Consider the following 13,377-nt stretch of genomic DNA (forward strand, 5'->3'; position numbering starts at 1 on the left):
AGGCATAAAACTGAAAGTGTTCATGTGTGGACGAAGTTACACAAACACACACACACGAAAATGACAATCCATGTGTGTGTGAACGCCCTAGTTAAATGTGTTTGGCATTTAGGGTTCATAGAATCATAGAATAGTAGAGTTGGAAGGGGCCTATAAGGCCATCGAGTCCAACCCCCTGCTCAGTGCAGGAATTGTTTATCTACATCATGTTGCTTAGTTACATTCTCTTCTAGCTTTCAATTTACATTGTATTTTACTATGCTGAGTTTTATATTTTATTTGTATTTTAAAATTACTAATGTACTGCAATATATTGGAAATGTGCATTTCTTTCCGTGCCCTGACTTACATTGTGTGTCCGTGCCAAGTGGTCAGGCACTATTAGCTCGTTTTTTTATTCTGTCTGTTTCTACCCAATCACCCTCTGCTTAAAATCACACCTCCATCGAGTTTGTTTTGTGAAATATGCCAGGCTAACAAGTGAGCCTGCCAAATTCCAGACACCCCCCTCCCCCACAGTCTCTCGGCTGAAGAACTCGCACCCTCAGACGCCTCCCTAGCCATTTCAAAACCAACCTCATCACAAATGTGCAACGCAAAGAACAGCACCAACATTCCCGTGGATGGATAGCGCCCGTGATGCTCTGTCCATCGGTCATGGATGTATTTGAAGAAAGCTGGGTTGTAGATTTGAACCTAAGGAGACAAATCATGGTACAAGGCATCACAAGAGGCAGCAGCACTTTCTCCATGAGAAAACCCGTCATACAGCAGCAAACATTTTCGTCTTCTGTTACAAGGGAGGTTCTGAACTTTTCTGGCCCAGAGGAAAAGGACTACAGGACCGCGACAGCACGGCATTCTTTAGATAACTTATCTGAAGGCTAGCAGAGGATAAAGGTCACTTATGACATATTTTCATCACTGTTGCCAGTTTTCAGTGCATATCCTGATCTTGCAGGTTTTTCGTGTTTTTAAGTTCTAGTTTGAAAGTGCATTAACTGTTGATTTTAATTGCAGGTTTTCAATTGTGATATTGTTTTAATTCTGTTTTCTTGGGTTCAGTAATTTGCTTGTAACTCAGCTGGGAGCCATTTTGACTGAAGGGCAGGATAGAACTGTTCTAGCTAGACAGATAAATGAAAATATTGGTGATTAGAAATAGCACAGATCCAGATGATCCCTTCCCTTGTGGCTTGCATATCTGTGCATGCCCCTGACAATTTTAATGCTCCTCCTGCCCTGGTTTGCAGAGGTGTGTGAGTGTCACACATCTTACAACCAGCCCCTTCAGCTCCACAGCAACCAAGGGAGCCCCAGGCTTCATTAAAGCCAAGCAAGCCAAACCTCTCTTCAGCCCCTTGCAAGAGAAAGGGTTATGTTAACACACACTCTTGGTAGCCAGCAACAGCCGATGCCATAGCCATGCACATCACAGGCCCAACAGCTCAGCTTGGCCTGTGCAAAATTGGGTTTCCCCCATTCCCAGCTTTTTCACTTCCAGCCAAGTCAGCAGGTGGATCACTCACAATGATGCATCCAACCTCCGATCAGCTGAAATCTCTCTACAGCACACTGAGCAATCGTAGCCTTTTGCTCTGTCGTAAATTGGCAGAGTTAGCTTGCAAGTGACGCCTGTATTGCTGATAATGGGCATTTTACAAAGCATTCAGTGTCGGGGGAACTGAAGTGACCCGGAAACCATTCATCTTGCCTTAAAACACTGCCTGTTACATTTTCAGAAAGATGAAGAGATTGACTTCCCAAGGCACACCTTTCAAAAGTGTACACAGAGTCAGTCTTGGCCAACCTGGGGTCCAAAACAAGTTGAAGGCACCATCAGCCCCAGCATCATACGGTCCTGCTGCTTGAGGCTGATGGGAGTTGTACTCCTAAACATCAGCAGGGCACCAGGTTGGGGAAGGCAGGTGTGGATCAAGTAGCCTGAATGACAAGCATTTTGTCAAATGTCCAGGATCAGCAGTATGGATGTTTGCGCCCTTTGAACATCACTCCTTATATTTGCACAGTGGAATGCCCACATAAGACCTGCCCAGGGGCCTGAATGGGGAGAGCAGAGGGCCGGACTGGAGATGGTCTACTGGACAGAGACCTCATGCCTTTGAAAGGAGCAAGGGCTCAGAACAAGCACTCACTCCCTCCAAGTGCCGGAGGCGAGCAGAGGTGCAGGGGGGCACCCCCAGGAGCAATGAGAGGAAGCACATGCAGCTGCTCCTTCAGTCAAACCAGCCCCCACCCCACTGCTCAGTGCAGCCCACTTTCCTCCACTCAAGTCAGCCAAGAAGGTGGAAGGAGGGGGCTTATGCAGGAGATGCAAACAGGAATTGGGAGGAAGACAGGGAAAGGGCTCCCCCCCTTTGTAAGATCCTGACTTTCATCCCATTATTAGGAATATGGGTGTTTGAGCCACTTGTAAAACACATTCTGCCCTCCCCAAAAACTTTGCTGCTTTCTTCTCCAAGTCTTTTTTGACCCCACAAAACATGTGCATTTTAATCACTCTGCACCTCCTGTAGAAGGCTTGGAGATCTGAATTACTGGTCTGTCACAGGGAAATGCATCACCGTGCGTGTCATCTGCATTTAAATGGATTCCTAACCTACAAAAGCACTTTGTATGTACTCTCAACGGGGGGGGGGATCAGTTTTGCCCACACTGGACAACCTCATGCATTGTATTTTAAAAAAAGTCAGACTAATAATTTGCAAAAAATGTATATTATACATGCAATATTATTTATTTATTTATTTGTTTGTTTGTTCATTTATTTATTATTTAAAATATTTCTATCCCGCCCTTCTACCCTATAATAGGGCACTCAGGGCAGCTTACAAAAATAAAACCAAACACATACATAATAAAATTGTAAACAATAAAATCACAAAAACATTAAAATAAATTAAAATACATAAAATACAATTAAAATACATCAAACATATAAAACCGATTCTGGCCCGCTTGCATTGGCTCCAAGCTCGATTCAAGGTGCTGGTTTCAACCTATAAAGCCTTACACGTCTTGGGACCACAATACCTGATGGAACACCTCTCCCAACACAAACCCACCCGTACACTACGTTCAAGATCAAAAGCCCTCCTCCGGGTGCCTACTCCAAGGGAAGCTCGGAGGGTGGCAACAAGGGAGAGGGCCTTCTCAGTGGTGGCCCCCAAATTATGGAATGTATTTATTTATTTATATATTGTACTTATATACCGCCCCATAGCTGAAGCTCTCTGGGCGGTTTACAGTAACTAAAAACATTAAAACAAATATACAAATTTAAAAACACAACTTTTAAAAACAATTTAAAACAATTTAAAATTTTAGAACAATTTAAAGCACATGCTAAAATGCCTGGGAGAAAAGGAAAGTCTTGACCTGGCGCTGAAAAGACAACAGTGTTGGTGCCAGGCGCACCTCGTCAACAGCATTATTCCATAATTTGGGGGCCACCACTGAGAAGGCCCTCTCGCTTGTTGCCAGACTCCCAGCTTCCCTCGGAGTAGGCACCCAGAGGAGGGCCTTTGATCTTGAACGTAGTATACGGGTGGGTTTGTATTGGGAGAGGCGTTCCATCAGGTATTGTGGTCCCAAGCCGTGTAAAGCTTTATAGGTCAAAAGCAGCATCTTGAATTGAGCTCGGAAACATACAGAATCGGTTTTATATGTTCGGACGGTCTGGTCCCTGTTACCAATCTGGCCACTGCATTTTGCACAAGCTGCAGTTTCCGCACCATCTTCAAAGGCAGCCCCATGTAGAGTGCATTGCAGTAATCTAATTTGGAGGTTACCAGAGCATGGACAACTGAAGCCAGGTTATCTCTGTCCAGATAGGGACGTAGTTGGTCCACCAACTGAAGTTGGTAGAAGGCACTCTGTGCCACCGAGGCTACCCGAGCCTCAAGTGACAGAGATGGTTCTAGGAGAATCCCCAAGCTACGAACCTGCTCCTTCAGGGGGAGTGCAACCCCTCCAGGACAGGTTGGACATCCACCATCTGGTCAGAAGAACCACCCACTAGCAGCATCTCAGTCTTGTCTGGAATGAGCCTCAGTTTATTAGCCCTCATCCAGTCCATTGTCGCAGCCAGGCACCGGTTCAGCACATTGACAGCCTTACCTGAAGAGGATGAAAAGGAGAAATAGAGCTGCGTGTCATCAGCATACTGATGGCAACGCACTCCAAAGCTCCGGAAGACCACACCCAACGGTTTCATGTAGATGTTGAACAGCATGGGGGACAGAACTGACCCCTGCGGAAACCCATACTGGAGAGTCCAGGGTGCCGAGCAATGTTCCCCAAGCACCACCTTCTGGAGATGACCCACCAAGTAGGAGCGGAACCACTGCAATGCAGTACCTCCCACTCCCAACTCAGCCAGTCTTCCCAGAAGGATAACATGGTCGATGGTATCGAAAGCCAATGAGAGATCAAGGAGAATCAACAGAGTCACACTCCCCCTGTCTCTCTCCCGACAAAGGTCATCATACAGGGCGACCAAGGCTGTCTCAGTGCCGAAACCGGGCCTGAAACCCGACTGAAATGGATCCAGATAATCGGTCTCATCCGAGAGTGTCTGGAGCTGGCCCACAACCACTCGTTCAAGGACCTTGCCCAGGAATGGAACATTTGCCACCAGCCTATAGTTATTAAGATTTTCTGGGTCCAGGGAGGGTCTCTTCAGGAGTGGTCTCACTACTGCCTCTTTCAGGCAGCCAAGGACCACCCCCTCTCGCAGAGAGGCATTCATCACCTCCCTGGCCCAGCTGGCTGTTCCATCCCTGCTAGCTTTTATTAGCCAAGAAGGGCAAGGATCCAGTACAGAAGTGGTTGCATGAACCTGTCCAAGCACCTTGTCAACGTCCTCAAGCTGCACCAACTGAAACTCATCCAAGAAATCGGAACAAGGCTGTGCTCTGGATACCTCGCTTGATTCACCTGCCATAGCAGTGGAGTCTAAGTCCTGGTGGATTTTATCCTGGAAGTGCCTAGCAAATTCATTACAGCGGGCCTGAGATGGTTCTACCATGTCCCTGGGGCCAGAGTATAATAGCCCCCGGACAATTCTGAAGAGCTCCGCTGGGCGGCAGATTGATGATTTGATAGTGGCAGCAAAATATATATATTTTTGCTGCTCTTACTGCCCCTAAATACAGCTTACCATAGGCACTTACCAGTGTATAACTGCATCCACCAGGAGTTCATCTCCATCTGCACTCAAGCCGTCTCCTATATTGTTTCATCGCTCTCAGCTCTGGGGTATACCATGGAGCCGTACGAGCTCTACACAGGAGAGGGCACTCGGGAGCAATCGTGTCAACCGCCTGGGTCATTTCTGTATTCCACAGTCCAAGCAGGATTTCGACAGCAGCGCCAGCCCTATCAGCCGGAAAACTCCCCAGCGCCCTTTGGAAACCATCCGGATCCATTATTCTCTGGAGGCGGACCAGCTTAATAGGTTCCCCACCCTTGCAGGAGGGGAAAAGCCGCTGTAAGTCTAAACTTCGGCAAGCAGTGATCTGTCCATGACAAAGGAACTGATATAAGCCCCCCCCCATTCAAATCACCATCTCCATGTCCAGTTGCAAAAATCAAGTCTAGAGTATGCCCTGCTACATGTGTTGGACCAATGGCATGTTGGGACAGTCCCATGGTTGTCATGGAGACCATGAAATCCTGAGCCGCCCCGGATAAGGTGGCCTCAATGTGGATGTTGACATTCCCCAGAATCATATAGAATCATAGAGTTGGAAGGGGCCTATAAGGCCATCAAGTCCAATCCCCTGCTCATTGCAGGAATCCAAAACAAAGCATTCCCGACAGATCTCAACAGTACACCCGAGACCACCTCTGTCAGCTCAGCTAGGGAGCCTGTTGGGCAGTGGGGTGGGCAGTACACCAACAGAATCCCCAGTCTGTCCTGCTGACCCAGCATAAGGTGCAAACACTCCAGACCAGTAGTCACATGGACAGGGTGCTTGCAGAGGGAGATGGAGCTCCTATAGACCACAGCAACCCCCTTCCCTGGCCCTCAGGTCTACCCTGATGCTGAACCAGGTACCCTGGTGGACATAGCTGGGAGAGACTGACTCCTTCCTGCTCACCCACCCAGGTCTCAGTTATACATGCCAGATCTCAGTTATACAAGCCAGATTGGCTGCCTCATCCACAATTAAATAATGAATGAGGGAGATCTTATTATGTACCAATCTGGCGTTTAGGAGCAGCATCCAGAGGTCTGAGAGCTGGCTGATAGGGCAACCAACAAACCTGTGGGCGTGGGGAGGACCAGAATAAGGCACAGCCGTTAACTGCCTGGGCCGCGTTCCCCTTTCCTGGCAAGTCCTCCTCACAACGCCATATCTCCCTCTACCCATCTCTACACTGATTGAGGCCCCCTCAAATCTCCCCACTTGGCTCTGAGTCCTGCCTCCCAGGCACATGACTGAAGACCCACAAAAAGGCAGGTAAAGCAGGAGCCTCCTCAGTCAGCCGGCTTATGTATCCCCTCCAGAGAAGGGTCAGGTGGACGAAATCAGCAACAGCTGGCTGAGTACCTGGGGCCTGGTCCTGCCAGGCGTGACCTCTGCAGAGCAGAAGTCCAACAGGGAGAGGGCAGTGGTGGTGGTAGCCGAGCAACAAGCAAGCAAGCAGGCAGGCAGCAGCAGCAAATGGCTCTCCCTCCCTGAATGGTGGTGTTTCCCTTCCTCCTCCGGGCACTGATCTTCTTGACAAGGTGCGCCTAGTGCCAACACTGGTATCTGGACAGCTATCTGCGGGAGATGCTCTAGCTGTGGATTTCCTGCTGTGAGCAGGGGGTTGGACTCGATGGCCTACAAGGCCCCTTCCAACTCTATGATTCTATGATCTTTTCGGTGCCAGGTCAAAACTTTCCTCTTCACCCAGGCATTTTAACCTGTGTTTTTAAATTGCTTTTTTAAAATGTTTTTTTTTTAATTGTATATTTGTTTTTAATGTTTTTGTTGTAAACCGCCCAGAGAGCTTCAGCTGTGGGGCTGTATATAAATGCAATAAATAATAATAATTATTATACTTCTCCTTTTCATCCTCTTCAGGTGAGGCTGTCAATGTGCTGAACCGTTGCCTGGCCTCGATAATGGACTGGATGAGAGCTAACAAACTGAGGCTCAATCCAGACAAGACTGAGATGCTGTTGGTACGCGGTTTCTCTGATCAGACGGTGGATATATACCCTGTCCTGGATGGGGTTACATTCCCCCTAAAGGAGCGGGTTCGTAGTCTGGGAGTTCTTTTAGATCCTTCCCTGTCACTGGAGGCTCAAGTAGCCTCGGTGGCATGGAATGCGTTCTACCATCTTCGGTTGGTAGCCCAGCTACATCCCTATCTGAGCAGGGAGGACGTCACATCAGTGGTACATGCTCTGGTAACCTCGCAATTGGATTACTGCAATGCGCTCTACGTAGGGCTGCCTCTGAAGACAGTTCAGAAGCTACAGCTTGTGCAAAACGCGGCTGCCAGATTGATAACGAGGACCAAGCGGTCCGAACACATAACACCTCTTCTGGCCCGCTTGCACTGGCTTCCAATTTGCTTCCGAGCCAGATTCAAAGTGCTGGTATTGACCTATAAAGCGTTGTACGGCGCGGGACCACAATACTTGTTGGAACGCCTCTCCCAATATGAACCTGCCCGTACACTGCGCTCGACATCGAAGGCCCTCCTCCGAGCTCCGACCCACAGAGAAGCTCGGAGGGTGGTAACAAGAACTAGGGCCTTCTCAGTGGTGGCCCCCGAACTGTGGAACAGTCTCCCCGATGAGGTCCGCTTGGTGCCAACGCTGCTGTCTTTTCGGCGCCAGGTTAAAACCTTCCTCTTTTCTAGGGCTTTTAATTTAACTTAATTCAGTTTTAAAGTGTGTTGTAATTGTTTTTAGATCTTTCATTCTCTGTACTTTTGCTGTATGGTATTATTGGATTTTATTGTATATATTTGTACTGCTTGTTGTTCACCGCCCAGAGAGCTATGCTAGTGGGGCGGTATAAAAATTTAATAAAATAAAAATAATAAATAAAAATAATAAAATAATGTTGGCCACACTCTGGATCCACTCAGTCATACCCCCTCGGCAAGCTTTAATAAGCCAAGAACGGCAAGAGTCAAGAGGACACATTGCTCGCTGCATTGTTGCAAGCACCTTGTCATCAGGCCACATCAACTGAAACTGATCCCAAGAAGTTGCAGCAGATGTTGCACTGGACATCCCACTGAGAACTACAGTAGATGTAGGTGGGGCATCAAGACTGCTGCGGAGGCGAGCAACTTAAACCTCAAAGTGCCTTGCAAACAATTCACAGTGGGCCTTAAAACTCCATTTCCTAGAGTTGATGTTAACAGACCCTGGATAATACGAAAATGCTCCACTGGATGGCTGCTTGAGGATGCGATAGAGGCAGACAAGCAGTTCTCCAGGGTCTTCAGCACCACACAGTAGGCATGGTCATGCTGTTTCACTCATAACTTGTCGGCCTCACAGAACATCTTTCATCACTGACACTCTGATGCTCTTATACATACAAGAGTCAAGCCTGTGTGATACTATATTTCCGCAACATAATTTTATTTAATATGGAAGTATTTTTATACAGTTATATGCATTCTTTTATATATCTGGTTATTTTAGGAAACCTGGAGTGTGTGTGCATACAATGCATGTATAATGATGCATATAATATGCATATAATTTAGCAGAGCCAGTAAAAAACACATGATTCTCATCAAGATTAAGGAGAGAGAAGAGAACTGAGAAAAAATTGACCACAAGATTTTCAGAAGGTTCCACCCTATCCTCAGCCATAGTGTAAAGAAGCAGCCAAGGGCCAGCCTTACCTTCTCTTTGTCCACCCGAAGGAAAGGTTTCACAGGTGCGTAAGTGCTACAGGAGAAACAGGAGAGAGAGAGGGCGAGAATGAGATGCTCATCCCTTCCCCAAAGGGAGTGCCTCCGTGTGGCGGGGGAAGGGGGTGACATAGCAGCATTGTCAAATGCCTCCCCCCCCGTTTCTGTCACACGTCTAGGCACCTTTTAAAGGAAGAGGGGGACTGGGTGCCAACAGGCGCAAGGAACACCACAGTGAAAGTCTGGGTGCCGGGACACCCCAAAACTGAAACAGGCAATTCTGCAGTTTCATGTACAGAGCGCAGAACACAATTCTCTTCCATTCCCTCCCCCCCCCCAGCCACCAAAAAAGGACCAACAAAAGACTGGGATCCATAGCAAGATTTGAGGATCCTTGCTAACAAGTTCTCTGGCCTGAAGGATTGTTCTCCCTCCGATATTAAAGTTCTAAAAATAATTATTTCACATTGACTGAGAAGCTCCAGGGGCAGCAGGGAAGGGAAGGAAGGGGGGAGTGACAAGCATCATGTGGGCTGTACCCCACAGACACAGGCTCATCAGGGCACGGGGAGGGGAGGGGACAGGGCCTTGGGAGGCTGCCTGGAAAACAAAAAAGCTGCCAGACAGCAGCCAATGAGTCCAAAAAGCCACAAAAGCAAACAGGAAGCCAGCCTGGCCTTCTCTTGCATCTTTAAGACAGCTTGATCCTTGTGTCTTCCAGATGTTTGGGTTAACAACTTCCATCAGGCCCAGCATCCTCCAGCTGCGCTGGCTGGGACTGCTGAGGAGTGGAATCCAAAACAGCTGCAGGGCACCAGGTTGGGGAAGGCTGATCTGAAGGAACAAGAGGAGGTCGAACACAGACATGGCTACCCTCCTCCTCGGAAATCCTCCTTATCCGGCAGCCAGGAAGGTGGACACTGGAAGTTGGGGGAAGGATTAGGTGGAAATCCCCACAGAGTTTATAGTTTACCAGTCAAGATTTTGGCTACAGAGTTGGAGTAATCGCTAATCCACTAGCCCAGGAAGTGCCAACCAGGAAGTGCTGTTCTATTCTGCAGGCACCTCCTGTCAGTCCTGCTCCTCTCCAAAAATTGGTTCCAGCTGGCATTGAGGCTCAGCTGTCACAAAGCACAAACATTCAAATACAGGTAGCATTGCATATCTCATTTGGATTTTGTATCTAACATTCAAGTGTGGAATGTGTATTCCACTTATCTTTTGTTTTCCTCAAGGCAAAACTTTGAACCATATATTGAATAAAATTTGGTAAGACCCCCAGCTGGTCCTCACCATGCTAACTAAGACAGTCATCCTTTGGAACGGTCGAGAAAGGATTTAAGGCATAAGAACCAGCCCACCCGCTGACAATGTCAGAGTCTGTTGTACAGAGTGCCTGCCGGCCACTGGCCACCCCCTTTGCCTCCCTGGAGGGATACATACAATCGGATCTGGCCAGTCGACAAGGCGCTCGCGATCCACAGCAGGTCCAGGGCTTTGAAGGGCACTAGAACAAAGCTGACGTTGGCTGGCAGGTTCTTGGCACTTTCTGGGTACATGAAGTGATGGGTTGTCCTACTCCCAACATCTGCCTCAAAGCCCACTGTGGGAGCTTGGTTCATTCTGCAGAGAAAAGGGTGGTGGGAAGAGTGCTTACTGAAATTGTTGTCTGGATCATTTTATTATCGGAAATATTGCAGCTCAGCTCATTCCCCTGAGCCCCAGGAAGTTCTTTCTGGGGAGTGCCTGTTTAGCATTTACAAGCCTATGATAAGAGCATCCAGTGAAAAATTACAGCCTCTTTGAAAGCTCCACTTGATGGCCAAAGGTTCTGCCGCAGCGAACACAACTCAGCCTATCCTCAGCAGACTCTGCAAAGAGCAAGAGTTGCACTCCAGTTTTAGCCAATCCTGATGTCAGACACACACACCCCTGGTGAATCCATTTGCAAGTAAAACTTTGAGTGGGTGTTATGTACAAATGCAGGTCACAGAAACAGCTCATCCCTGCCTCCTCCCCCCCCAGGAGAAGCTAATTTAGAACAGGGTGATCTGGAGTGCTTGGCTTTCATCCAAGGAAGACATCACTGTGGTCTTATCAATCACCCTTCTTAATGCAGAGGTGAGTGAGGGAGAGAGAGATCTTCCTTCACTCCTCGGGCTGTAGGAAGTCATACCACTTCATCCCATGCCAGAGCCATGGACATGCGGTGCAAGCTGACTCTTCATCCAGGCTGTTGTCACTACTAGAAAAGGTGATAATGGTAAGGAGAGACGTCCAATGAGGATATCTGGATGGACAAGTGATCTCAAGGACAACTGGCCCCCTCCTACCCAGCTAAGGAACTAGAAGCTCCTCAGAGAAGATGCTCATTGACTGACTACTACAGAAGCCAGGATAGAGCTGGTGGAAGAACAAGCAATAATTTGGATGTCACAACCATAACATGTTGAAAGATCCAAAAAGCCAGGCTGAACAGATGAGACTCTACCCCATGCCTTGAGGCAGTGAGACGCTTGGCTGCAAAGGACACCGTAATTATCCAGGAGATCAGAAAGGGGACCTCACGCTCCGAAACTCAAGACATTGCTGCAACTGGGCCAAGGTATGCAAGGATGTCATTTGCAGAACTATGCAGAAACCAGGGAAGAGAGTAGGGATCACGAGGCCCATCAACTGACAAAGACAACAGACTCCCCCTGTCGGCACCCCTTTCTAAAGGAAGACACAAAGCTGCTTGCTGACTTGCAGCTGAAAGTTCCCCATTCCCACTCACCCCCGGTTATGTGTCACACACCAGCTGAGGACACAAAAAGCAGGCAGGAGAGAAGCACTCAGGCAATCTACACCCTCCAGTTCAGATTTTTTAAAACAACTAATCAGACGTATTGTAGTCTAAGAAAAGATGGAAGCAGTACAGGAAAAGCACAGGAGGGAGAGAACATGGCGGTGGCGGCGGCGGCGGCGGCAGCAGCAGCATGTAGATCTCATGCAAAAAGTCACCGCATCTATTCCACAGCAAATGCCCACTGAGGAAGCACCCCTAATCTCCCCCCTATAAGGCTCAGGGTGGGTTACAGCTCTGTCAAGAGCAAGAGGGCTATGCTGAGCGTGCGTGGAGGGCGGTTGACGGCTACTCTTATTGAGTTATATGAGTAACAGGAATTTTTTACTGTGGGACCATGAAATGATTAAATTTGTTGCCTTGTATGACTTGAGTTGAGATTTTAAGCTATTTAAATAGCTGGTTGATAACAGCAACTTTTGGCAAGGTTCCATGAGCATTTTACAGAAATGTAAAAAAACAGACCAGTCTGCACCTGACTACCATAACCAGAGCAGGGAGATTTTGCCCTACAGCAAGTGCTGCCCCCCACACCCCAGTTTCAGACAAGGGGTCCCCTCTCAGCCCTGCCTGGAAACGCTGTCAGGGATTGACCCTGGGACCTTCTGCCTGCACAGCAGGGCGCTCTAACCACTGAGTGGTGCCCTCCAGACACTTTTGGACTACAACTCCTATCATTCTCGACCATTGTGTAAGTCACCTTGGGAAACTTTTTGTGAAAAAGCAACTGATAAATGCAGACATTCACAACAACCACCACCACTAGAAGCCAGATGGCTGTGGCTGATGGGAGCAGGAGTCTGTGTGGAAGGTGCCACATTAGCAACCCCTGGGCTGGAGCATCAGCTACCCAGGTCCCTAGCTGACCTTGCCCACCCAGGCTGGACTTTCCTAGACAGAAAGGACCTCCTGTGTCAGCTAGGCCTTGTCTGAACAACACGGTCTTCCCCCTGCGGAGAACTTTGGTTTCTCCTTTTGGTCCAGACTCTGCCTTTGTTTCCCTCTCTGACTTCTGGATTGCTCTGCTTTGTCCGTGGCCAAGTCTCCTGGCTTGTTCTGTGGCTTTGACCTCCTGGTTCCTCGTTCTCCTTAGACAGCTGCCTACACAATCCAGACTCAACCTCAACAGTACCACCGTTCCAAAGATCTTAAAAATAAGCCCTGCATCTCACATTTACCTAGACAACAGGTTGGGATCTCCATTTTGGGGCTTCCCATTCACACCGTGGACGTAACAGGGCTGAGCACCAAGGAAGCGTGCAACACGTCTACCTCATCCCCAGCAACCTCAAGGCAAGATCCAGCAAATACCATCAATGCCCCCTACATGAGTCTCTACTGGGGAGTGCTGTAGAGGGCGGTTGGAGGTGGGGTGTGACCTGTCTCCCTGCCTTGGTGTAGAGAGTTGACCCGGCAGAGACGAAGGAACGCCGTGGAGAGCAGCCAAGGTGGGGGCGTGGCCCTATGTTGACGAGGGGGATCGCGTTGAGGCATTTTGGGCCTGGTGGGCATCCGGGCCTGCGCCTCCAGGTGGCCGCGAGTGTTCTCCGTTGCCGGGTTGCTGTGGCGTCGGCGTTCCTGGAGTGGTTGAGGTGGTGGAGTAAGAACGTGGAGTGATAGATCAGGGTGCTGCC

At 48.6% G+C, this 13,377-nt stretch overlaps 1 protein-coding gene across 7 annotated transcripts in view; it reads right to left on the minus strand.

Annotated features, from left to right (window-relative positions):
- Positions 1-13,377, minus strand: part of ST3GAL2 (ST3 beta-galactoside alpha-2,3-sialyltransferase 2) — an 80,414-nt gene that overhangs the window by 6,833 nt on the left and 60,204 nt on the right. For all 7 annotated transcript variants that reach the window (XR_009758876.1, XM_061594627.1, XM_061594625.1 and 4 more), the window contains 3 exons: positions 10,342-10,521; positions 8,890-8,935; positions 577-696 (listed from right to left, as the gene is read on the minus strand). Coding sequence is in view for 6 of the 7 variants with exons in the window: in XM_061594627.1 (XP_061450611.1) it covers positions 577-696; positions 8,890-8,935; positions 10,342-10,521 (346 nt within the window). In the remaining variant the exon portion in view is untranslated. The remainder of the gene's footprint in view (positions 1-576; positions 697-8,889; positions 8,936-10,341; positions 10,522-13,377) is intronic.

This window comes from Rhineura floridana, chromosome 13 (assembly GCF_030035675.1).
Source record: "Rhineura floridana isolate rRhiFlo1 chromosome 13, rRhiFlo1.hap2, whole genome shotgun sequence".
NCBI classification, from domain to species: Eukaryota; Metazoa; Chordata; class Lepidosauria; order Squamata; family Rhineuridae; genus Rhineura; species Rhineura floridana.